General features: G+C 46.7%; 1 protein-coding gene across 1 annotated transcript; it reads left to right on the top strand.

Moving 5' to 3' along the window:
• The first annotated feature begins 406 nt into the window (after positions 1-406).
• On the top strand, positions 407-23163 carry LOC118094901 (serine protease 27). Its single transcript, XM_035135659.3, has 6 exons — positions 407-656; positions 13408-13434; positions 15606-15768; positions 17562-17833; positions 19026-19195; positions 20024-23163. Exons 1-6 carry the CDS (start codon positions 506-508, stop codon positions 20318-20320), a joined length of 1080 nt encoding a protein of 359 aa, XP_034991550.1. The 5' UTR covers positions 407-505; the 3' UTR covers positions 20321-23163.
• The last annotated feature ends 562 nt before the right edge of the window (positions 23164-23725 follow it).

Here is a 23725-nt window from a genome sequence, read left to right as displayed (position 1 = left end):
GTCATTTACCTCCCACATATAATTTCTAATCTACTAACCTTAACCTCCTGTTCCTCAACACATGGAAGTATTGAAGGCTACTTGGCCCGTATGACTAGTCCCATCTTTTCCAGGAGCTGCAGTTTGGATTAAGCAGCCTCTTCTATCTTCATGGCTGTCTCCACCTCTTCTATCTTCCTGCATACCGTTTCTCTACCAGGTACTGGCACATCCATCAGGGATGCAGGAGCACAGCTGGCTGGATTCTCCGGATGGATATCTTAGGCTTCATCAGCCGGCTTCCCCATTTGGCTGCCAGACGCCACACTCGCAACCCAGCACATCAGTCAAACCAGTTGGGTGACATTGTGCCCGCCCTTCTGAGGGCTAGGTATTAAAGCATCTGCATCTTGGAGAGAAACAAGCCCTGTCACCCCAGAGGGCATCCCTCTTGCCGCTCTCTCCCAGTTCAGGGAGGATTGAGTGACAGCAGATCCAAAAACAAAAGAAAAAGAAAAACGGAATCATGGCAAGACAGCAAGGGGCACCCAGATTTGGCACCGCAGGAGCTCTGCTGCTGGTTTTGGCTACCCTGATGATGCAAAGAGGGATCTGCAAGCAATGGCATTATGGATATAATTCTTGTGAGGATGACCAGCAGATCATACCCGACAGAGGTAAGCATTAGAAGTTCCCACTGCATTCATTTAGGCCACCTTTATTTCAACAATTTATATACTGCTTAAACAGCATACAACAAGCTCAACAAATGCAACAAAGATTAAAAAAAAATCAGGTAATAACTATCAGATCAGAAATGCCTTAAAATGCTCCATGGGGAAGGACTACAGCTCAGTGGTAGAGCACCTGCCTTGCAAGCAGGAGGTCCTGGGTTCAATCCCCCACATCTACAAGTGGGGTTGGCAAGAGACTGTCTGTCTGAAATCCTGGATAGCTGCTGCCAGTCAGTGTAAACAGTACTGAGCTAGGTGGATCAATGGTCTGACTTGGTATAAGATAGTTTCCTATTTGCCTATGCTTGCTGAAATAAAAGAAAGTCTTCAGTAGGTGTCAGAAGCTTAACAGGGAGGGCCCCCCTGTCTGATCCCATTTGGAAGAGAGTTCCACCAAAGATTGTGGGATTGAGACATCTAAGAGTGGGTCTAGGATCCAGGATTCCTGAATCCTTTCATCAGTCCTGGAAAAAAAGTGGTACTTCAGGTGTGGTGAGTTTGGGAGGCAAAACACCTGAGGCTTATAGGGGCAAACCTTCAAGATCCCTGGAACAGTGATCCTTTAGCCAGCATCGTTTTTATTATTGTTAATGAACTGAGTGATTAAATGATGAAAAAAAATGATATTTCTGTCCTTCTAGTGCATGACTAGAGCCAAAGAATGAATTCTAAGCTATGATTTTTAGTACAGAACCAGTGGTTGTCAAATGATTCTGGAGTAATTAGGTTGGTACGGCCAAGCTCTCTCTCTCTCTCTCTCTCTCTCTCTCTCTCTCTCTCTCTCTCTCTCTCTCTCTCTCTCTCTCGGTTTTTTTTTTGGGGGGGAGGGGTGGCATACAGGAGAAAAGTCTCTCTTGACCCACTGTGGAAAGGCTCCTGCTTTTCCTAATTTGACTCTATGGAACTGATACTGAGTGGGTGTGTTGATTAGTTTTCTTTTTATTTATATCTCACTTTTGTATTAAAATAATAACCAAAGCACATTACAAAAAATAATACATGTGCGCGCGCACACACACACACACATAATAAGAGAGTGCAATGATACATTATTAAAATAAAACAACAGTAGGAGACCACGGAGGAAAACATCAAGAGGCAGAAAAACTAAAATTAGACTTAACAATTAACAATAATTATACATTTAGTTTTTCTGCCTCTTGATGTTAATTGCTGCTTGAAATATTATTGCTAGGGACTGGACAGATTTACTAGGGGCCACTCTTCCAGCATGGCATAGCAAGGTATGGGGAGTAGCTTCACTAGGAAACTCACTCATGAGCTAAGTAGCAAGAGGACAAAGCAAGACACCCCCCCCCAACATGTTATGATTTTATTCAATATGTACAGTAAAAGATGACTCTTGCAATCTGAGTCCACATCCAACTTTTCAAAGTATATGGCTACCCTGAGACAATGCAATAAACCATTCTGTACCTCTCTCCTCTCCCACACACTCTCAATGCACATAGCTGTATGGGTTTGTAATGTGGTGTAGTGGTTAAGAGCGGTAGACTCGTAATCTGGGGAACCGGGTTCGCGTCTCCGCTCCTCCACATGCAGCTGCTGGGTGACCTTGGGCTAGTCACATTTCTTTGACGTCTCTCAGCCTCACCCACCTCACAGGGTGTCTGTTGTGGGGGAGGAGGGGAAAGGAGATTATTAGCCGCTTTGAGACTCCTTCGGGTAGTGATAAAGCGGGATATCAAATCCAAACTACTACTACTACTCCTACTCCTCCTCCTCCTCTTCTTCTTCATCATCTTTTAGCCTTTAGCATCCTGAGAATTCCATAAAGATACTCCTGGCAGTATCCTCTTTCCCCTCACACTGGCAGAGGAAGAGGAATGGGGGGGGGGAGCACACCGCCCCCGGCAGCACGATCCCGGTGGGGTGCCATTGCAGCTGCCCCCCTGCCCGCACTGGGTGCCACGCCCCCACAGGTGTCGTGCCACGCCCCCAGGACACACGCCCCCAGGACGCACACCACACCACTGCGGGCGGCGCACCACGCCCCCGGGACTCGTGCCAGCCCCGTCCTTGCCTGAAGTTCCACCACTGTCCCCCCCACCCAATTATTATTTTTATTGATAGTTCCTTGTTTATGTTTCATTTATATTTGTTACTTATCTCTGTATCCTATTTTTAAACAAAGTGCCTCCTCAAGATATGCAAACCTGCAAAAATAGGTTTGTTTTATTTTTTATAATTTTCTATTTTTTTAAAAAAAATCAATAAAAACTATCGATATAAAAACAAAACAAAACTACAATTATATTGAGAATAGGGAAGGGTATTTTTCAGTTCTCCACATTTCCACAACAGCTTTCAACAATTTAGTGCTATTTTATGCTACTATAACACACTTTTGTGTGCAATTTTGCCTAATACAGTGGTACCTCGGTTTATGAACACAATTGGTTCCGGAAGTCTGTTCATAAACTGAAGCGTTCATAAACTGAAGTGAACTTTTCCATTGAAAGTAATGGAAAGTGGATTAATCCGTTCCAGACGGTCCGCAGAGTACTTAAACTGAAGCGTTCATAAACTGAAGCGAACTTTCCCATTGAAAGTAATGGAAAATGGATTAATCCGTTCCAGACGGGTCCGCGGAGTACTTAAACTGAAGCATTCATAAACTGAAGCATGGGTGTAATTGGTTCCGGAAGTCTGTTCATAAACTGAAGCGTTCATAAACTGAAGCGAACTTTCCCATTGAAAGTAATGGAAAATGAATTAATCCGTTCCAGATGGGTCCGCAGTGTTCATAAACCGAAAATTCATAAACCGAGGTGTTCATAAACCGAGGTTCCACTGTACACACATTTCTTTGCAAAGCAACTTTGCCCCATATGCATTTTGTATGTCATTTCCACTAATATGGTCTTGGCTGGAGAACTGCATTGCATTTTTTTTTTTTTGAGAAATGCTAATTTCAAAGGATGGCTGTTCTCTAGTCCATATCTTGTTTCAGAAAGTGCAAGCTGGGTAGACATGCCTTTAAATACAAACTGAATCAATACCCTCCCCCCACTCCATCATAAAACTAGCAAGTTACTGATTATGGAAGAATATACCGGTAATGAAACGGATGGTAGTCATACAGTCTTTGGAAATTCCAGGGCTAGGTGAGGTGGGTGCACGTGGATCATATAACAACCCTTATAAAGGTAAAGGGTAAAGGGACCCCTGACCATTAGGTCCAGTCGTGGACGACTCTGGGGTTGCAGCGCTCATCTCGCTTTACTGACCAAGGGAGCTGGCGTACAGCTTCCGGGTCATGTGGTCAGCACGACTAACCCGCTTCTGGCGAACCAGAGCAGCACACGGAAACGCCGTTTACCTTCCCGCCAGAGCGGTACCTATTTATCTACTTGCACTTTGACATGTTTTCGAACTGCTAGGTTGGCAGGGGCAGGGACCGAGCAACAGGAGCTCACTCCGTTGCGGGGATTCGAACCACCGACCTTCTGATCGGCAAGCCCTAGGCTCTGTGGTTTAACCCACAGCGCCACTCGCGTCTCTAACAACCCTTATAATTTCCCCCTATTGAGCATCATTCTGAAGCATTGTAGGTGATTAAAAAGGGCAGCTAGACACAGCTGCCCAGTCCTGTTTGGGTCACTGCTACTGCAGCCAGGTAAGCCCACTAACAGAGGGAGGGACTCACTAGAGGACACTTTGCCCAGGGAGCCCATCTCAAACGTTGAGCTAACCCTCCCTCCCACCCTGTGTCATCTTGCATATGGAAGGGAACTGGGACCATCGTTGTCCTAACCGCTGCAGTGTTTATATCTGGATGCATAGAAAGAAGAAGAGAGTGAGAAAGGGAGGTTGATACCCGAGAGCATTTCTCACAGACTAAACTCCTTTTGATCACCACCTCTCTTTCTCCTGCAACACACCAGTTACCGAAATATGTGGTTAAGCCTGCCCAGTGCTTCCTCCTTTGTTAGAAGTGGGCAGAAAGTACCGATGTTGCCAAGTTCTGAACTGGCCCCAGGAGCATCACATCAGGAGCAGGCTTGATCAACACCAGCTAGCAGGTGATAATGCTTATCTCTACAGCCTGGAACAAAACAAACACCAGTTGCTGATTTCGGCACATCAAGCAGCTGCTTCAAGGCATAAAAGCAAGCTGGGCTGGATTGGTTTCCTCATCTCCTGGCCAGTTGCCATCCTGATGTACAAATGCGAAGCTTAAGAAGGGGCCCATCCTGCTGATCCTAAAAGATGGCTGAGACCAGGGGCGTACCCAGGATCAAAACTAGGGGGGGGGGCAAGCCATGGTCGTTCAGGGGCGGGGCCAAGGCACAGGAGGGGAGGGGCCACAAAGTGGGGATGTGGGAAGGGCTACAGGGCCAGCGGGCCCGATGACTCTGCGGCGGCGGCTGCAGCCTCTAAATGAACCCCCTAAACTCTCTCACACGAAATTTCCCTGCTCTGAAGGAGGGCCGTCTCTAGACCCGGGTCCGGTGGCGCAGAGTGCCAGGGCACCAGGCCACCAGGGGCGCCACTGCGCCTGCTGAGAGTTGCGGCGGAGGCCGCCCCAGGCGCACCTCTCAGCTGTTCAGCGGCTTCAGGCTGCTTTCCGGAGAGGCGCGGGCCTGGGGCCGCCTCCGCCGCATGCAGGGGCGTCACAATAGGGGGCGGGCAGCACCCCCTGGCCCTCCAGGCGGCAGCCGCACAGTGAGCTGCGCCTGCCGCGCCAGGAAACGGGGCGGGTGGGGGCACCAGAGGGATCCGTACCACCACGGCGCCAGGTATGCTTAAGACGACCCTGCTCTGAAAAACCGCTCCCATCCATTTACGGCTAGCCACCCCCCTGAAAAAACCCTTTGGGCCCCGCTTTCCCTCCTCCAGGTCCTCCCGAAGCCTTGCCAGTTCCCACCCTATATATCTGGGATGGGGAAGGAGCTCAGAGGTCTGCTAGTCCTGGGGGGCCACCCCCCCCATGGCCTGGGAGGATACTGGGGACCCCCCGCCAAGCTGAGACCCTCAAAGAAGAAGAAGAAGCTGCCACCGCCGCCTCCCCATCGCAAGGGAGCAAAAGATGGGAAAGGTGGGGTGGCGCAGCGCAGGTGAGCCCCCCAGCTGCGACCCTACGGCGGCAGCGGCGGAGGCTCCCCCGCCCTCAACGCCCCTCTCTCGGCAGGGGCAGCAAGGGAGAGCAGCTGGGGGGGGCGCATTGCAAAGAAGAAAACAGCAGCCAATACCCGTAGAGGGCAATGCACACAGGGGGAGCGGAGAGCTGTGCCGCCCCCCAAGGCAGCTCCTTTCCTATTGCTGGGGGTGGGGGTGGCGAGGAAGGGTCACTGCCGCTGTGCTACTCCTGCTGCCGGCAATCTGGTGCAAACGCCCCCACGCAGCTTCCTTGCAGCAGCCACGACCACCGCCTTCGGGCGCCGCCCCCCACTCCTCCTTTGCAGGCTTCTGCCCACCGAGGCTGAACTGGCTCCTGTCGGTGCACTTCCTCTCCCGGCCCAGGAGGAGTCTCAGTAGCAACTCCTAACGGGGGGGGGGTAGGGGGGTGCGGAGGGGGGAAGGGGGCGATTCCCAGCCCGCGGCACCGACGAACGCAGTGCAGCCTACCGGGAGGCAGAGCGCGGCAGCAGCTGCAACCAATGCAGGGAGCCACATCTCCTTCGCTTGCCAGCCCAGCAGAACTCTTAGGCAGGAGAGGTTGCCGTCCGGCAGAGCTTTTCATTGGGAGGCGCAAAGGCTTTAGTGGGCGGGGATTGGTGCAAATGTAGGCAGGGCGGGCTGAGGAGGAGGAGCCGCCGCCGAGGAGCCGCGGCACCAGCAGCGTCCCCCCCCCCGTGTCAACCTGCGCAGGGTATTTGCTTCCCTAGTCGGGCCCGTGGTTTGGCCTTCTAGGGGGGGCAGCTGCTCCCCCCCCTGCCCCATGCTGGGTACACCCATGGCTGAGACAAGGAAAAATGCTGTAGCTCAGTGGGAGACCATCTGCTTTGTGTGCAGGAGGTCCAAGATTCAACCCCTGGCATTTTCAGGTAGGGCTGCGAATGCCCTCATTCAGAAGCCTTCCTTATTAGGTTGTCCCTAGCATCTGGTGTCCAGATTTTGCTGCCACAGAACATGGAATTTCCAAGACTTTAGAGCCATTGATAGGCCTGTATCTTACCCCTCAGAGCAAGTGTTTGGAGTCACCGAGGATGTGGCTGAGTTAGGGGTGGGTGGCCCCACTTTGCAATAGTTCTGGTCCTACCTGGATGGTCATTTCCAGAGGTTGGTGCTTGATCAGTGCTCTTCAGCCATGTGGAGCCTTCAATATGGGTTCCCTCAGGGTTCAATTTTATCCCCTGTGCTATTTAGCATCTACATGAAACTGCTAAGTGGGGCCATCTGGAGTTTTGGAGTACATTGTCAGCAATATGCTGATGACACAAAGATCCACTTCTCTTTTACATCTGCAGGTATGGCAGTAGATGTGCTGGACCATTGTCTTGCTTTGGTAATGGACTGGATGACAGGCAACAAACTGAAGCTCAACCCAGATAAGATTGAAACACTGTTAGTGGGTGGTTCCCTAGACCACGTGGGTGCCTGCTCTTGATGCGTTGCTTGCAGGTACTTCTGGATCCTTTGAGGCTCAGGTGGTCTAAGTGGCCCGGAGTGCCTTTCATCAACTTCAGTTGGTGGACCAGCTGTGCCCCTATCTGGACAGGGATAGCCTAACTTCTGTTATTTGTGCTTTGGTAACCTGTAGGCTAGATTTCTGCAATGCGTTACATGTTGGGCTGTATAAGATGGTTCGGAAACATCAGCTGCTAAAGAATTCAGTGGCCAGATGCCTCACTGGGGCAGGACAGTTTGAGAATATTACACCAATCCTGGCCAAATTGCACTGGCTGCCAATTAATTTCTAGGCCCAATTAAAAGTGCTGGCTCTGATGTTAAATGGCTCAGGACTGCAATACCTGAAAGACCGCTTCTCCTCATATGAGATGACCGGATCCTGCGATCATCAGCTGAGGCTCTTCTTCATGTGCCTCCTTCATGAGAGGTCTGGAAGGTGGCAACACAAGATCAGACCTTTTCTGGAGTGGTTCCCCATGTGAAATGCTTTCTCCAGGGGGCTACATCTGGTGCCTTCATAATACATCTTTTGGTGTTTCTCTTCTGCCAAGCCTTGGGCTGATTAGCATTCTATGTCCTTTTAAATGTGTGTGTGAGAGAGTGGGGGGAGGGAGATTATGGGTTTGTTTTGTTCTGGTTTTAATATGTATTTTGTGTTTTTATTCTGTATTTTTATGCTGTGAACCACCCTGAGATCTTCAATGTATAAGTTTTAATAATAATAATAATAATAATAATAATAATAAATTAAATAAATAAAAATAGAAATAAAATATTGAGACCTGCCTAGCCCTGAAATAGAGAATTTGCTACTCTTGGTGACCCTTGCTGTCATGAATTCCCAGCTGCACACATATGGGTGGAGCTATTTGGAAAATGAAGGGTGTGTGAGGTTTCTGGGAATGTTACATGATATTTCCAAAAGATTATGGGATAAGCTGTTTGAGGACTGCTTGAGTGTGCTGTGTGCCAATCTGGGTGGTGCGGCTGATTGGATTAATTACGTATGGATTGTAGGGTTGCCAGATTCAATGGAGGACAGGACTTCTGTGCCTTTAATTGCCCTGCTCTCTTTTGAGTCTGGAAACCTTAAAGAGAAACCAGCAGGCCCTTTGCTTGGAAATTAAACAACCCTAATGGATTGTGTGCATATGGGGTGCGGATAATGTGTCTGTGATTCTAGTCCTGAATGATTTATGCAGTGCTCTCTCTCTCTCTCTCTCTGTAAAAAATGAGTTGCCGGTACTCGAATCTTGATAAAAGTGTCATGGGTGTCAAAACAATATAGTTGCCATGGGCACCAAATAAGAGGAGGAGGTGATAGTACTCTCTACTGGTGGATATAATCTAGAACAGAATGGTTGTTGAAGAAGCTTCCAGGATAATCCTACAGCCACAAATATTTTCCTGCAAAAGTTGTAGTTTGACGAGTCTGCCACTGGAGTCCCCTAGTTTCTTTCACAGTTTACAATATGTAGCATCAATAGGACCACATGGAAGTGGAAGGCAGCAATAAATAAATGCTTGGGAATAAAATTTTCATTGTATTTATTGCTACAGTTATCTGCAAATTATTATATGATGCAGGCATCCTTGTTGTGAAACTCCACTGTGAAGTCTTCAAGCTAAAACCTTTATGCTGAGTAAATGGATGGTTAATTAGCTAATGATCATTTCCATAATTAGATCTGATATAACTTTATTTGTTAGCTTGCTCCTCTATGGCAGGTTAAATAGCTCTGTGACCACATGATTGACAAGCTGTAATTTAATCCTGAGGTTGGGAGAGTGGTTTTTAAACATTCCATGGCATCAGTTTAATGAATTCAAAGTCTGGCACTAATTGAACTAATGAATATTGAATACCAAGCTAATTGTACTAGATACGTTTGCTCTTCAACTCATCTGACATAATGGTGCCAAAGTTCAAGTGAAGATTCCACTTTGCTTGAATTTAGTTTAAATACAGTGTTTAAATAATTTGCTCCCACTTAGCACATCTTATGCTTTCTTTCTTCTATTGTCCTCCTCATGAGAAAATTGACATTGTAAGCTCCTTGGGGCAGGGATCAGTCATTCTGACTTGTGTTATTCTACTACAGTACAGAAGACAGGAGTGCCTGGCATGCTCTGGTCCATGGGGTCACGAAGAGTCGGACATGACTAAACAACTAAACAACAACAACTACTACTACAACTACAGTGTGTTGCATTTGTATGGTATACATATACCATATAAATAATAACAGATTTGAAGTTGACAAATCAAAGTTAAAACTAAGCATGATTTATTATTGGATGGGTGAAATGTCAAACTATGATTACATTTGCAGATGGTTTTGCTCTTGTTCTTGTGACCATGCCAGAGGAGGAGCAGGGGAGTGGGAAAGGGGGGATCTGTGAGCCTGAGACTCATTTATGTAGCATTAATAAACCACTGAGTCTCTTGGGCTTGCTGATCAGAACATCGGCAGTTTGAATCCCCGCGACGGGGGGAAGCTCCTGTTGCTCGGTCCCAGCTCCTGTCAACCTAGCAGTTTGAAAGCATGCCAAAAAGTGCAGTAGATAAATAGGTACCTCTCCAGCGGGAAGGTAAACGGCATTTCCGTGCGCTGCTCTGGTTTCGGTGCTCCGTTGCGCCAGAAGCGGCTTAGTCATGCTGGCCACATGAACTGTCTGTGGACAAACGCTGGCCTGTAAAGCGAGATGAGCGCTGCAACCCCAGAGTTGTCTGCGACTGGACTTAACCGTCAGGGCTCCTATACCTTTACCTTTTATATCCAGGGGTGGCCAATGTTGTAGTCTCCAGAGGATGTTGGACTACATCTCCCACAAGCCCCTGCCAGTATGGCTAATGGCCAGGGATGATGGGAGTTGCAGTCCAACCACAGCTGGTGGGTACCACATGGACTGCCCCTGTACAAAGCAATTGATAAAGGTGTATGCACATACCCACCCTCTTTCACCCCTCCCTCGCCCCGCCCCCCCAGCCTGAAGGAATTGCATGCTAGTGCATGCCACAGCCCAAACCTCCAAGGGATGTGGCACTCCCAAGTTCTATATAACCTTCCAACCTTTCTGTTGCTTGGGAGATTTTGTTAGCAGCTTGTGAATCACCTTAGTCATCCTGTCTTTGGATGTGACTGCACGCCTCACCCTTTCCCATCTTGTATCTGTGGCTTTGCCATGGGTTGGGAAATCACTAATCTCACAGAACGGCACACCCTCATTTCTCCCACTGTAACAAAGCAAAAAAAGCAAACTGGAAAACAAAAAACCTAAAACAAGACTGGTATCTACACACAGAGTTAAAAACTGGCAGTGATCTACCCCCTTTTGGGGGGTTCGGGTCAAAGTTTTTGAGTTTTTTCAGGGAGGAGGTAAAATGTTGAGCTTTTTTTTAGGGGAGCCACAGTTGCTCAGCCAATGATCTATCAGTGTTCTACCGCCGACGTCCAATGATCTACTGGTAGATCACGACCTACCTGTTGGACATGCCTGGATTAGGATGATGTGAAATCATGAATATTAAGATTGTGGGTTTTGACTCTGCATGTGTGAGATATATTAGAGCTGTTTGACTGATTAGGAATATCCGTCAATTAGTTGCATGGCTTTTAGTTTACTAATCTTAACTGATTGAGGTTGCATATGTTGCACATCAGGAAAAATATGCAGATACTACTGAGAATGTCATACAAAACTACATTATATTCTGGAAAGCTGTGCAAAATCATGCTTATCGGGCAGAATTACATATAAAAGTGTGTATAGAAGGATAAATTTGCACTAAAATGCTGATGAATTTTCACAAACTGTTGCAGAAATGTGGGGAACTGAACAATGAAAAAACGAGAAACTGAAACTGACACATTTGCAGTGCACATTGAACAGGAGTCCTGTTCAAAGGAGATCCCTGCAATTCATGTGCCTCAGTTAGTAATGTCCAACTTAGCGTAAATCTTTTTCCTAGTTCAGGCATCCTACCTATAATTTATTTGTCATATTTGGCATTCATGCAGCCTGACAGAATTTGATATGGAAGTTGGCTTACCTGATGGTTATGGGCAAACCGCACAAATTTCCTGGGCCTGATTGTGGGTTAGCAGCCAAACCTCACAAATACATATTCTTGCTAGTTAGAGAAGGGGCTAACTCCATGGAGCTGTATTGCTGATAGGCAGATACTCAGACCATAGAAATGCAATTGGTAGAGAGGGCTCTGTGTAGGGTTGCAGTATTTCAAAAAGTGAAAATCCAGACACAAAGGTTATAGACCTTTTTTCAGCAAAGTTGTTGAACTTTTCTTTTTGAGTTTTTAAAAGTTTTTGATAGAATCTCAACAAAAAATATATTTCTTGAGCTAATTTTTAAATGAAAACCACCAACATCTACACTACTGACATGGGCTGCTATATGTCGGAATTTCCCTGACATTTCAGTGATTTTTGCCCAGATGCTGCTTAAGGGGGCTGAATACCAGCCATGTCTGGAAAATTCTGGAGATATCGCAACCCTAGCTCTGTGCATATAGTATTTTGCCTGTATAGTTTTTACTGCTACTGTTTCAGTGAACAGAAACTGAGAAACTGAAAACTGTCCTGGTGGTAGAGGGAGTAAAGCGCATAGACTCTCCTACCTGAATCCTTGGCTTCCTTTCCAATGTAAAACAAAATACGTTATACCAGACAATCAATGGTGATTACATGCTATAATAAATGGATTAGGATCGATTGCATTTTTGGTTATGTCAGACACAGGAGATTAGTTAACATTTGTTATAATTTTTTTTTAAAAAAAACCAACAATTATATTTGATTAGATTGTGTGCATTTCTTGTAATTAGAAATGACCACAATGGTTGAATGTAACTGGGATATATATTTAGAGAGAGAAACGTTGTACATGCTATACTGAAAACGAAAGGTTTTCTAGCACTGGATTCTTTTTAGCTTGAAAGGTATACAATTGATAGGCATATTTCAGATCCCTAAAGGAACTCAGGTAATTATTCTGTTAAAGTGCCTAATTTTCTGGGAGAGGAAGATCTCCAAACCAGCTATTGTTTCAGGAATTCCAAGAAGAAACTTCCAGGCAAAGATTTGCAATTTAAATCTATTGTGATGTCATCAAACTCGCTGTGTGATCCCTGACAGGTTGGACTCATTCAGGGTGACTAATTCAGGAAACACTGCGCTGCATTTCAGTTGTCCTCATTTGCCCTCAGTGATGTCAGTGCATAGCTAAATCTGTTTAGCTATGTAATTGTGCTGCGCCTCAGTCAAACCAAATTTAATATTTTATAGACTGCTTGATATAGCAAAAACTCTAAGTGGTTCACACAAGTTGCAATAATAAAACTGCAAGCAAAAAAAAAAAGAAGTCAGTACACAATATCGAAATGCAATAAATATCTGAGTAAAGCATTGAGCAAAATGTTAAAACAAAAATGCTGAAACTGCATGTGCACCATTACCGTGCTTTGGAGAAAAGACATGGTGACCCACAATCCTGAAGCATCTCTGACAGTGAAGGAAAAACTGGGCAAGATGGACAAGGCGTCTTCTGTCAAGGCAACTTCATGTGTTCCTTTTGTGACATCATTAGATGACATTGATTCGATATCTACAAGCTTAAGGAGTCCCCCCCTTACTTTTAGTAGTAAACTCTTCCCATGAAACACTGTGCAGCAAAAAACAGTTCAATTATTAGATCAGCTGTGCTCTCCTCCAACAGCGCATTGGCCTATGCCATTCACATTCAATTGACATCTTATTGGACAGCATCTTCTGCTCCCATTGCTTGTCCTTGTCTGAGAGCTGCAATATGGAGATCCTATTTTCTCCTGTCCATTTCATACCAAAGCCTATAGCACCTTCGCCAGGCACAAGGTTTAAGCACAATGCCTGGGGAGAGATTTAAAAAAGCAGTCTCAGCATCAGGATCTGGGGAGAATATTTGGGGCAATCCAATCCTCCCCCCAATTATTTTCTTCTTCTTGGAATAAAAATCCTGTGGTTACTTCTGGTTTTTGATTGTGTAGCTGTGAATCCTGGGTCAGAGTTGTCCCTGTTGATTCCTCCTCTTTCTGTTGCAGGTTATCAGATGACCCGTTCCCATTGGGGTAAGTTTTTGTCATCAGACTTTTTAACCTTTTATGCTGGGTTCTGGGGATAAGCAACCTGTGGGCCTCCAGATGTTGCTGGTGTGGGCAATGGTCAGGCATAATGGGAATTGGAATCCAACAACATTGGAAGGCAACAGGTTGTCCAACAGTCTTGTGCATTCCAGGGGACCCCCATTAAGCAACACAATATGGACATCCACATCCTGCTTCTCTACTACAGATGTATCTTAGACACTAGGTTTAGAGGTCACCTATGAAAAGGATAGGGACCCAGGTGGTGCTGTGGTTAAACCACTGAGCCTAGGGCTTGCTGATCAGAAGGTCGGCGGTTCGAATCCCTGTGATGGGGTGAGCTCCCGTTGCTTGGTCCCAGCTCCTGCCAACCTAGCAGTTCGAAAGCACATCAAAATGCAAGTAGATAAATAGGAACCGCTACAGCAGGAAGGTAAACAGTGTTTCCATGTGCTGCTCTGGTTTGCCAGAAGCGGCTTTGTCATGCTGGCCACATGACCTGGAAGCTATACGCCGGCTCCCTCGGCCAATAATGCGAGATGAGCACGCAACCCCAGAGTCGGTCACGACTGGACCTAATGGTCAGGGGTCCCTTTACCTTTACCTTTATGAAAAGGATAAAAGTGCAAATCTTTCCAGTGGGATGCAACAAACTCTCTATGAACACAGGCAACCCAGGACTCAGCTATACAGCTGCAAATAAAATGTTTTAAGTGTGAAAGTGCATTATATAAATGTGACACTAGATGGCAATGGTGAGCTATGGCAAATTCAATATATTTGTCAAAATATTTTAAAAAAGCATTTTTACAGTGGTTTTTTATATGTGTCTATATTCCACCGCCGTTACTTCTTAAAAGTTGCTTTAAGCATGGAATTTGGTCTCCGTAGTTGGGGTAGATGGTTTCAATACTTTTCATCTCTTGGTATAAGGCAGCTTCCCATGTTCAAAACATGGGAGAAGTCTTGATCTCCCCTTTGTTGTTCCCACCAAGGTTGTCTTTTCAGTTAGGGCAAAATCAGTCCCTCACACCTGTCAAGTTTTAAGTTTGATGCAAAATTCAGAATGCTGAGAATCTTGTAGTGTCATTAAAAGGAAGCTTACCGTACGAGGTCTCGTGGCTGAAACAAAATGAATCTGAAAATGAAACATAGTAAGGTGACGTAGATCAGTGCTCCGTGTTATCCTTTCTCCCTCTTTGTGCCTAGCAGAAATAGAGTAAGACTGCAATCCCTTTACACCAGGCATAGGCAACCTTGGCTCTCCAGATGTTTTGGAACTACAACTCCCATGATCCCTAGCTAACAGGGCCACTGGTCAGAGATCATGGGAGTTGTAGTTCCAAAACATCTGGAGAGCCAAGGTTGCCTATGCCTGCTTTACACACTTGCCTGTGTTTAAGCCCTTTTGTCAGTGGAACTTATTTTCCAGTTCATAGGCTGCACCGCATACAGTATTAGACACAAGATGTAGACATGTGCCAAATCTACTTCCTTTGCAAAATGCATTGTTAGGCCAGGCATCCCCAAACTGTGACCCTCCAGATGTTTTGGCCTACAACTCCCATGATCCCTAGCTAACAGGACCAGTGGTCAGGGATGATGGGAATTGTAGTCCAAAACATCTGGAGGGCCGAAGTTTGGGGATGCCTGGTCTAGGCTTTGGAAAAAATGGAAATAAAACCAGTATCACGCCACAATTTTTCCATTCCCCACTCCTCCATGAGTGATTTTACACCTCTGGTCACACAAGAAGGCTTCCATTGAAAATATCATCATTCCAATCCCTGAAAAGCTTTCAGTATCATCACCAGCACTTGAATTAAGCTCAGAAACAAACTGGAACCCAGTGCCATTTCCTTAGCAAGAGAAGCACATGTACCCAGCAGGTGGCCCCTGTTAATAATTGGCCCACTGCATTCTAGACCTTTTGGAGTTCTTGGAAACTTTTCAAAGGCAACCCCAAATAGAGCACATGGCAGTAATCTAGCTGTGATGCAACTAAGGCATCAGATGATCACTCGGAGAACAGGATGCTGGGCCAGAGATGGCTCTCCTGTTCTTAAAGAATGTGTTGCCTTAGCCAGATGTGCTGTGTGCAGAACAGATTGCGCCCAGTGTTGAGTTTAACCCCATCCACCTCTTTCTTTTCCTAGTATGTGGGCGACAAATTGCCCTGAATAGAAATGTCGGGGGTGAGGACTCTGTGGAAGGTGAATGGCCATGGCAGGTCAGTGTGAAGAAGATGGGCAAGCATATCTGTGGAGGGGCTTTGATAACCCATGATTGGATTGTGACCGCAGCACATTGCTTCCCACCGTGAGTAACCTAGAAATGGCTCTTTCCCTCCCACCTGCAGTCCGCTGAGCCCAAGACTCTTTACAAGTCAGGTGGGAGACTATGCTATAAATGCACTCCCCCACTGAAAAGGCCCTGTTCTCTGTGTCATCCATGGCATCTCAGATGTTGTGGGAACTTTGAGAAAAGCCCAGAAGATATAGGCTGTTCTCAATATATAAGTAGGTTCACCTGAAGATGTGTCATCCTTTGGATATCCTGGCCCAAACCCTGCAGGTCTATGTGTTAGATTATAGTCTTGGGCAGGCATCCCCAAATTGCAGCCCTCCAGATGTTTTGGCCTACAACTCCAATGATCCCTAGCTAACAGGACCAGTGGTCGAGGAAGATGGGAACTGTAGTCCAAAACATCTGGAGGGCCGAAGTTTGGGGATGCCTGGTCTTGGGGGTAGTGCAGATTATGTCCAAGGCAAAGAATCCAGTTGTCCATAGACTACAACCATGGTTATCTATCTTTCAAAATAATCTCTGCTGAATTTCTCTCCTTACCATTGTAATTCCCCACTCAGCATTCCCATTCTTAGGAAACCAGGTTGCATATTTTAATTTATACATCCATTGCAATCGTGTTTCTAAAAATAAACTGAAGGCAAAGATTATGAAGCAGTTTCATATTGCTTTACTGTTTCACAGTACAGTATGTTAAGCTTATAAGGTTCTGCAAATTCTGCTTTCCAGACCCAGGTCTAAGAATCAAGTATTCAAGTTCAGCACCAGTTATCTTGATTAGTTTGCAAAAGAGCTGAGATATGGACACATGTTTCTATTAAAGTGCCTTAACAAAAGGTATTTTCAGGGCTTTTTTCCAGCTGGAACTCATCACAACTCAGTTCCAGCACCTCTCAGGTGGGTGCCATTGCCATTCTAAGAGATTGTTCATGATTAGTTTTGGCACCTCTTTTTTGAGAAACATAGCACTGGGTATCTTAATGAACTTCCCAAGGACATGAAATTAACAAGGAGCTCTGATCCAATCTGTGAGCTCAACTGCTGCAAGGCTTATTTTAATTAGATGAAAGAACTGTTTGGCAAGGTGATTTGTTTTGCTCTGGTAAACTTTGCTCTTGGCAAACTTCTCAGCTGTAAGATGCTTCAGATAAAGTGTGCCCAGAACAAAGGCAGAATGGCAAATCAGAATTGGAATGCCCATGGGACCATCTCAGGCTTAACATGCAGGTTTGCCCAATGTTGACTTCATGCTCCACCACTGGGGTGTGTGTGTGGAGAGCAGGCGCACTGCCCCTAGGGACGTGGCACGCATTCTGGGGACAGGGCACACTGTGCGCAGGGGCGGGACGGGATGTGCCATTTTGGGGGCGGGGCGCACCACGCGCAGGGGCAGGGTGTGCGTTTTGGGGTGGGGCATGCTACGCGCAGGGGCGGGGCGTGCGTTTGGGGGGGCGGGGCGGGCAGCCGTGATGGCGCCCCGTGATGGCGCCCCTGGGATCGCGCTGCTTGGGGCACCCCGCTCCCACTGCCCCTATCTTCCTACGACCCTGCTATCTATCTATCTATCTATCTATCTATCTATCTATCTATCTATCTATCTAATCTATCATCTATCTATCTATCTATCTATCTATCATCTATCTATCTATCTGCAATGTATCCCCCCTTTTTTGTTGCAAATTTGAGATAGTCTGAATGCTTCCCTGGGTCTAATAGCATCCCAAAGCCTCCTGATCCCAGCCAAGTAAATTGTATGCAATGGCGACAACGTTCCTCATACCGATTTTTCACCTATCCCCTTGCAGAGAAGGTGACCTCTCCCAATACTCCGTGCTGCTAGGGGCCAACAAACTGGAGAATTCCTGGCCCCACAAACAGTCCATGGGAGTTGGAGACATAATCAGAAATCCCCGCTATGCAGGGGAGGCCACAAGCGGAGACATCGCCTTGGTGAGGCTGATCTTCCCAGTGAGATTCACCAAATACATCATCCCAATCTGTGTGCCTGCACCCAACGTGGACTTTCCTGCAGGCATGATGTGCTGGGTCACTGGCTGGGGAGATATCAGTGAAGGACGTGAGTACTGGGAGAGGGGGAAATGTTAGAACTGGACAAGGTTCTGGACAAGGAAAATGCAAAATAGTAATGATGCACCCTTCCTGCTCTAGAAAGCCTGATCTAAGATCCATGCCCCAACTTTCCTTTCCCTTGGAATGGGATTTGCTGAGAATACATATGAATTCTTTGAAAAAATACTGTGATCAATGGTTATTGGTCATGATGGCTGTATGCTAATTCTGGGATCAGAGGGAGAAGGCTGCTGCCCTTGTGTCTTGCTTGTAGGCATCTGATTGGCTAGTGGAAGCAAGGCCGGCCCTACGTGCAGGCTGGGTGGCGTAGGGCACCATGGCGCCAGCCCGCCAGGAGGGCACCGCGAGCTGCGCCCACCCGCTGGCCGGCCAGCCCGTCACGCAGCTGCGCCCACGGCAACCGCGCCTGCCCGCCGGCCGCACAGCAGCGCCTGTGGCAGCCGCGCAGCGCGCGACGCCCACCCGCCCACCGCGCTGTGAAACGGGGCGGAAGGGCGCCGGAGGGATCTGGCGCACCACGGTGCCAGGGGCGCTTAAGACAGCCCTGAGTGGAAGAAGCAGAGTGCTGGAGGGGAAAGGCTGAAGCTCAGTGTTAGAGCACATGCTTTGCACTCCAGCATTTCCAATTTAATATAAACACCCAGCCTTCTTGAAGAAAATTAGGAACTTGACTTACATCTGGAGCCTGGTAGGTATGCTAGAAGTAAAGGTTGGTCTTGCATGTTACCCAACAACTGGAAACTAGTAAAAACTTTGTTCCAGCTGATTGCATCTATACCCTAAAGGTATACGCGGGTGGCGCTGTGGGTTAAACCACAGAACCCAGGGCTTGCCAATCAGAAGGTCGGCGGTTTGAATCCCCGCGACGGGGTGAGCTCCCGTTGCTCGGTCTGGTTCGACAGAAGCGGCTTTGTCATGCTGGCCACATGACCTGGAAGCTGTACACCGGCTCCCTCAGCCAATAACGCGAGATGAGCGCCGCAACCCCAGAGTCGGTCATGACTGGACCTAATGGTCAGGGATCCCTTTACCTTTATACTTGCCTGACCTTCTTGCACATCTGTTTACAGTGTGCCTTCCGACTCACAAATGGATTGTGCAAGTGGTAAAGGAAATATAATAAAATAATAACCGTGTCTCCATGTTTCTGCTTCACTATCCCATGTTCTTCACTTCAGAGGATCTGCCTTCTCCAAAGCAGCTCCAGAAGCTTCAGGTGCCCATAATAGATCTTCAGACCTGCAGACGGCTCTATAGTATTGACATGGGACCAAACCTGCCCCGGAAACCCATCCAGGACGACATGATGTGTGCCGGGTATGCTGAGGGTATGAAGGACACGTGTAAGGTGAGGGATTTCTCTCATCAAGACCTGCCTTCAGTTCCACATGGATAAGGTCCTTCCTGTCTCACCTGCTATCCAATTCTGTTATTCTTTAAGACATTTGATATTCAGCCTCGCCATTGAAAAGAGAGTGGATGAGATGGCATACATTAACTGTCCAGGGGGGGGGTCCTTTACCTTTTACCTTGTGGGTCCTGCTTGTGGGCTTTCCTGGGGCATCTGATTGGCCCCTGTAAGAACAGGACGCTGGACTAGATGGACTCCAACAGGGCTCTTCTCATGTTCTCATCCCCTCCCCACAAAAAACTATGCATTCCCAAACATCGTCTCCACCCTCAACATATGTTTCTTTGTAAAATGCATTTTGCTTTGGTTTCTAAGCTGGGAACTGCACCGTTGGGAAGTATGAGATGGTTTCCCCACCCCCTAACAACCATGCCACACTGAATCACCACCACCACCAATTTATTATTTATACCCCGCCCATCTGGCTGGGTTTCCCCAGCCACTCTGGGCGGCTTACAACAGAAAAATGAAATAAAATAATCTATTAAACATTAAAAGCCTCCCTAAACAGGGCTGCCTTCAGATGTCTTCTAAAAATCTTGTAGCTGTTTCTTTCTTTGACATCTGATGGGAGGGCGTTCCACAGGACGGCCGCCACCACCGAGAAGGCCCTCTGCCTGGTTCCCTGCAACTTGGCTTCTCGCAACGAGGGAACCGCCAGAAGGCTCTCGATGCTGGACCTCAGTGTCCAGGCAGAATGATGGGGGTGGAGACGCTCCTTCAGGTATACCCATGCATCTAACACCCATCTTTGTGTTGGCCTAGGGTGATTCTGGTGGCCCACTGATGTGCAAGATGAACCAGGAATGGCTCTTGGCTGGTATTGTCAGCTGGGGAGAAGGCTGTGCTGAGAAGAACCGCCCTGGTGTGTACATCCGCCTTACCGCATACCACGACTGGATTCACAGGATTATCCCCAATTTGGAATTTGTTGAACCTAGGAGGGGTTACAACACCAGGATCAGGAATCAAGGCACTTCTGGAGCTGATGGGAGGGGACAGGCCTTCATAACTGCTCTGCTCCAGGTTTTGGTGTGGACCCTTATTCATATCTTGCCATAAGATCTGTGGGGAAAAGAAGTTACAAGTGGTCAAGTGCTGCGGGGTTACCTCTCATCTCATCTTTCTCCCATTTCTTGGTCACTCCTAACTTCATCTGCCCAAGAAGAAGACACAAATGCTGGGAGGGCATGGATGTCTCTGCAGATGCAGAGGTGGTTTGGTGCTTCCTTCTCAACAGGGGGATGCAACACCCTTTCTCATGACCCCTACTAGCCACTGTCTCTTTCCTTTCTTGCCACAAAACTTTTACATATGTATGGTGCAATCAGAAATCATGGGTAGCTGGGACTGGGGGGGGGGGGGCTAGTGGTCTCTGGAATAATCATGTGCCTGTTGTTGGCTGGTGCCTTACGGGGACAGAGTTGGACCTCTGAGGCAAATTAATTGAGGTTCAAACTGCAGAAAATGCTCAGCTGTCTGATTTCCCCACTTTTTATTTTTTAAACAGCAAAACAGCTTTGTAAACTGACTTAAAATTGATTAGACTCTTTTGTTTGTTCCACACTGTAAGTTAATGACTTTTTCCAAAGAATCCCAGGACTGTAGGGTTTTTTTTGGGGTGGTGGTGGGAATTGTATATCTATGAGGGGGAAACTACAGTTCCCAGGTTTCTTTGTGGGAGGAGGGGGTCCTGTGGTTTAAATCTGTATTGAATACATGTTAAAGGTGTGATTTTCAGCAGACAAATGGCCATAAAGGAAAGCATTAAGCAGCTCTTCCTACTACCAATTCCAAGCCAGTTTTGCAGTAAGCAAGGAAACCACTGTTTGGAAAGTACCATGCTACAGGACCTCACTTAATTTAATGGTCAGGGAAGCCGAACCTATCCCTTAACATGCCATCTAAGAGCCATCTGAGCCTCACTATTTTATGTCAACAGGCATCCCCCAAAGCACCTTTCTCACCTATGTGTGAGACACACACACAGAGAAAGAGGGCTGGACCAATTCATTTTGTTTCCTGGGGCACAGCAGCAAATGAAACCTCCCCCTCCAATCAACATGTACAGAACGTAGGGCCAACCCATTTATTTTGACACTTGAGGCCTCTGCCCTTCTCTGGTAGCACAAAAAAATACAACAATAAATTCAGTAATTAAGAATTTGATGCCCTTTCATGACACTGAAAACCAGCTACCTAAGGTAGCTGCTTGATTCAGGTAAATGCCAATTCCTACCTCTGATACTGAACTTGCTTTTTACTGGATCAAAGTTGAAAAGCAAAGTCATCAATGTATTTTGATACGTTTGAATTTCTAAAGGTTAGCATTATTTCCACCTCCGCTCTCCCTGCCCAGGTCGGTGTATCACAATATGCATAAAAAAAAAGTTTCAACTTTATTTTAAAAGTCCATATTTCAGTCTAATACAAAACTGTCTGTTTGGGATACGTATGTTTGAAACAGGTTTGTGTAAGAGTTGCTTCAAGGAATCCTTACCTTTACTCCCCCTTTATCTAATTCTATCTGCCCACATCACTTTATGTTTTCAAGTACAGTATACCTGAAATACAAAATTATAGTGATTTTATGACAATTTCATTGTCATGGCATCCTGGGAGTTGCAGTTTGGGTATAATGGCCTGTTAGGCATCTGCAGTATTTCCTCACAGAACTGCAATTTTCAGGAGGAAAGAATGACTTTCAAAGTAATTAAAAACTGTGCTGTAGATGTGCCCTTAATTAATCATATGTACTATTCCTCAGCTGGCCATGACACTAAGCAGCAGCCATTATCCTGTCTTCCATGGGTTTAACTATTTCCCATTACATCAACCAAATTATTAGCAATCATGTAGTGGGTTTTGGAGAAAATTGAAGATGAGGCATAGACCAGGGGTCGCCAACATTTTTTTTGAGGCTGGTCTGGTCCACTCCCCAGCAGACCTCTCGGTGGGCCGAAGTGTGTATGCCTGCGCATGCGCTCAAGCTATTTCCAGTGCTCCTCCGGGTTGGAAGAGTGCCGGAAATATCGTGTGCGCATGCGCATGCGCACTCTTCCATCCCAGAAGTGCGCTGGAAATAGCGTGTATGCACATGTACGGCCGTTCCTCTGGGTGAGGAATACACGTGCGCACATGATTTCTTGCACACTTCCGGGACAGAGGAGCATCTGTGTGCATGCACATATGCTATTTTCAGCGCTCTTCTGACCTGGAAGTTCGTCCCCGCGGTGAGAAAAAAAAGCACGGAATCCCCACACTGATCCACGGAATGGTTGTGGGCCAGTTCCAGGAAGCTCATGGGCCAGAACTGGCCCATGGGCCTTAGGTTGCCGACCTCTGGCATAGACACCCTGATGGTGATTGGCATCACAGTACAAGGGCAAGGGAGAGCTAAGTCTTCCCTCCACCACTGTGATTTGGTAAATATCATCTTCCATACAGTAGTTAGCATTAAAGAGAAAAAAAACACTCCCATTGGCAGCAATACTTTCCCCCCTCTAATGTTATCTGCTGCACTGGGGGAGGGAATATTTTTACTGAGACCAGAGTTGGGGAGGGATGACTTAACCCTCCCCTCCCTCACACGCTGCAGTGGTGATTACAGCCGGCCCGCGCCCGCAGCCAGGTATTTAATTAAAACGAATCCATGACATGATAGCTAATCACATTGCTGGCACAAAGTGTAGTTAGGGGCCTTACATTTTGCTTCCTTTATGGAGTCCAGAGCCAGATGCCCTGAAACTTTGGCTCTCAAAATATTCTCAAGAATCTTGTAAATGAATGAAAAGTGGGGAAAAAATTAAAGGGGTGGAAAAAAATAAAGGGGGAGTGTTCAAAGTGTTGGCCACTGGAGTGTATGGTTTGTGTGATTTGCAAAACATCACATATTAATAAAATACTTTGCTTAATAAAATCCTTTGTTGGTGTTCAAGGCTCTTTAATGGTGTATTAAAGTAGCTGGAATAAACAGTCGCACTGATGAAAGACTGAAGCAGAAGGGGAAAATAATGTAATGCATGTTGGATGAAAACAGCCAAGAAAAACAGTCAGATGTCACTTATCAGTTTTCAGTATATCTCTTTTCTGCCCAAGGTGGAGCAATTAATATAAGCTATGAACACCTTTCAGTAGCTGTACGAGGTGCAATAATGTTAACATGTTGTTTCAACAAGTGGGCGGAACGAAACCCAGGTGCCGTGGCTGCCAAATCTGTGCAACAAAGGCAGAGCAGGAGCACAAAGACATACTGTTCTGGAAAGCACACCATAGAATGGCAATTACGGCCACAACCCCAGCATCAATTACGCCACCAGCAGCATCTCTCTGTCATGGCTCACTGCAGTGACAACCCCCCCCCACATGCTTAGACATGTAGGGAGCCTGTATATTGGTGCTGGCAGGCACCTCCACCCACTGACCCACCTAAATAGTAAGTTGCCTTGTGGCTGCTTTTAGTGGGAG

Source organism: Zootoca vivipara, chromosome 12 (assembly GCF_965207765.1).
Source record: "Zootoca vivipara chromosome 12, rZooViv2.hap1.1, whole genome shotgun sequence".
Classification (NCBI taxonomy): Eukaryota; Metazoa; Chordata; class Lepidosauria; order Squamata; family Lacertidae; genus Zootoca; species Zootoca vivipara.
This window is presented reverse-complemented; position numbering and strand designations above follow the sequence as displayed.

What these genes read in the sequence shown, in the direction of transcription:
- LOC118094901 (XM_035135659.3), top strand. Translation starts at nt 506, where the DNA reads ATGGCAAGACAGCAAGGGGCACCCAGATTTGGCACCGCAGGAGCTCTG. An exon ending in GCAGATCATACCCGACAGAG is followed by an intron (nt 657 to 13,407) that starts GTAAGCATTAGA and finishes TTTCTGTTGCAG; the next exon opens with GTTATCAGATGACCCGTTCC. An exon ending in GCAGCACATTGCTTCCCACC is followed by an intron (nt 15,769 to 17,561) that starts GTGAGTAACCTA and finishes ATCCCCTTGCAG; the next exon opens with AGAAGGTGACCTCTCCCAAT.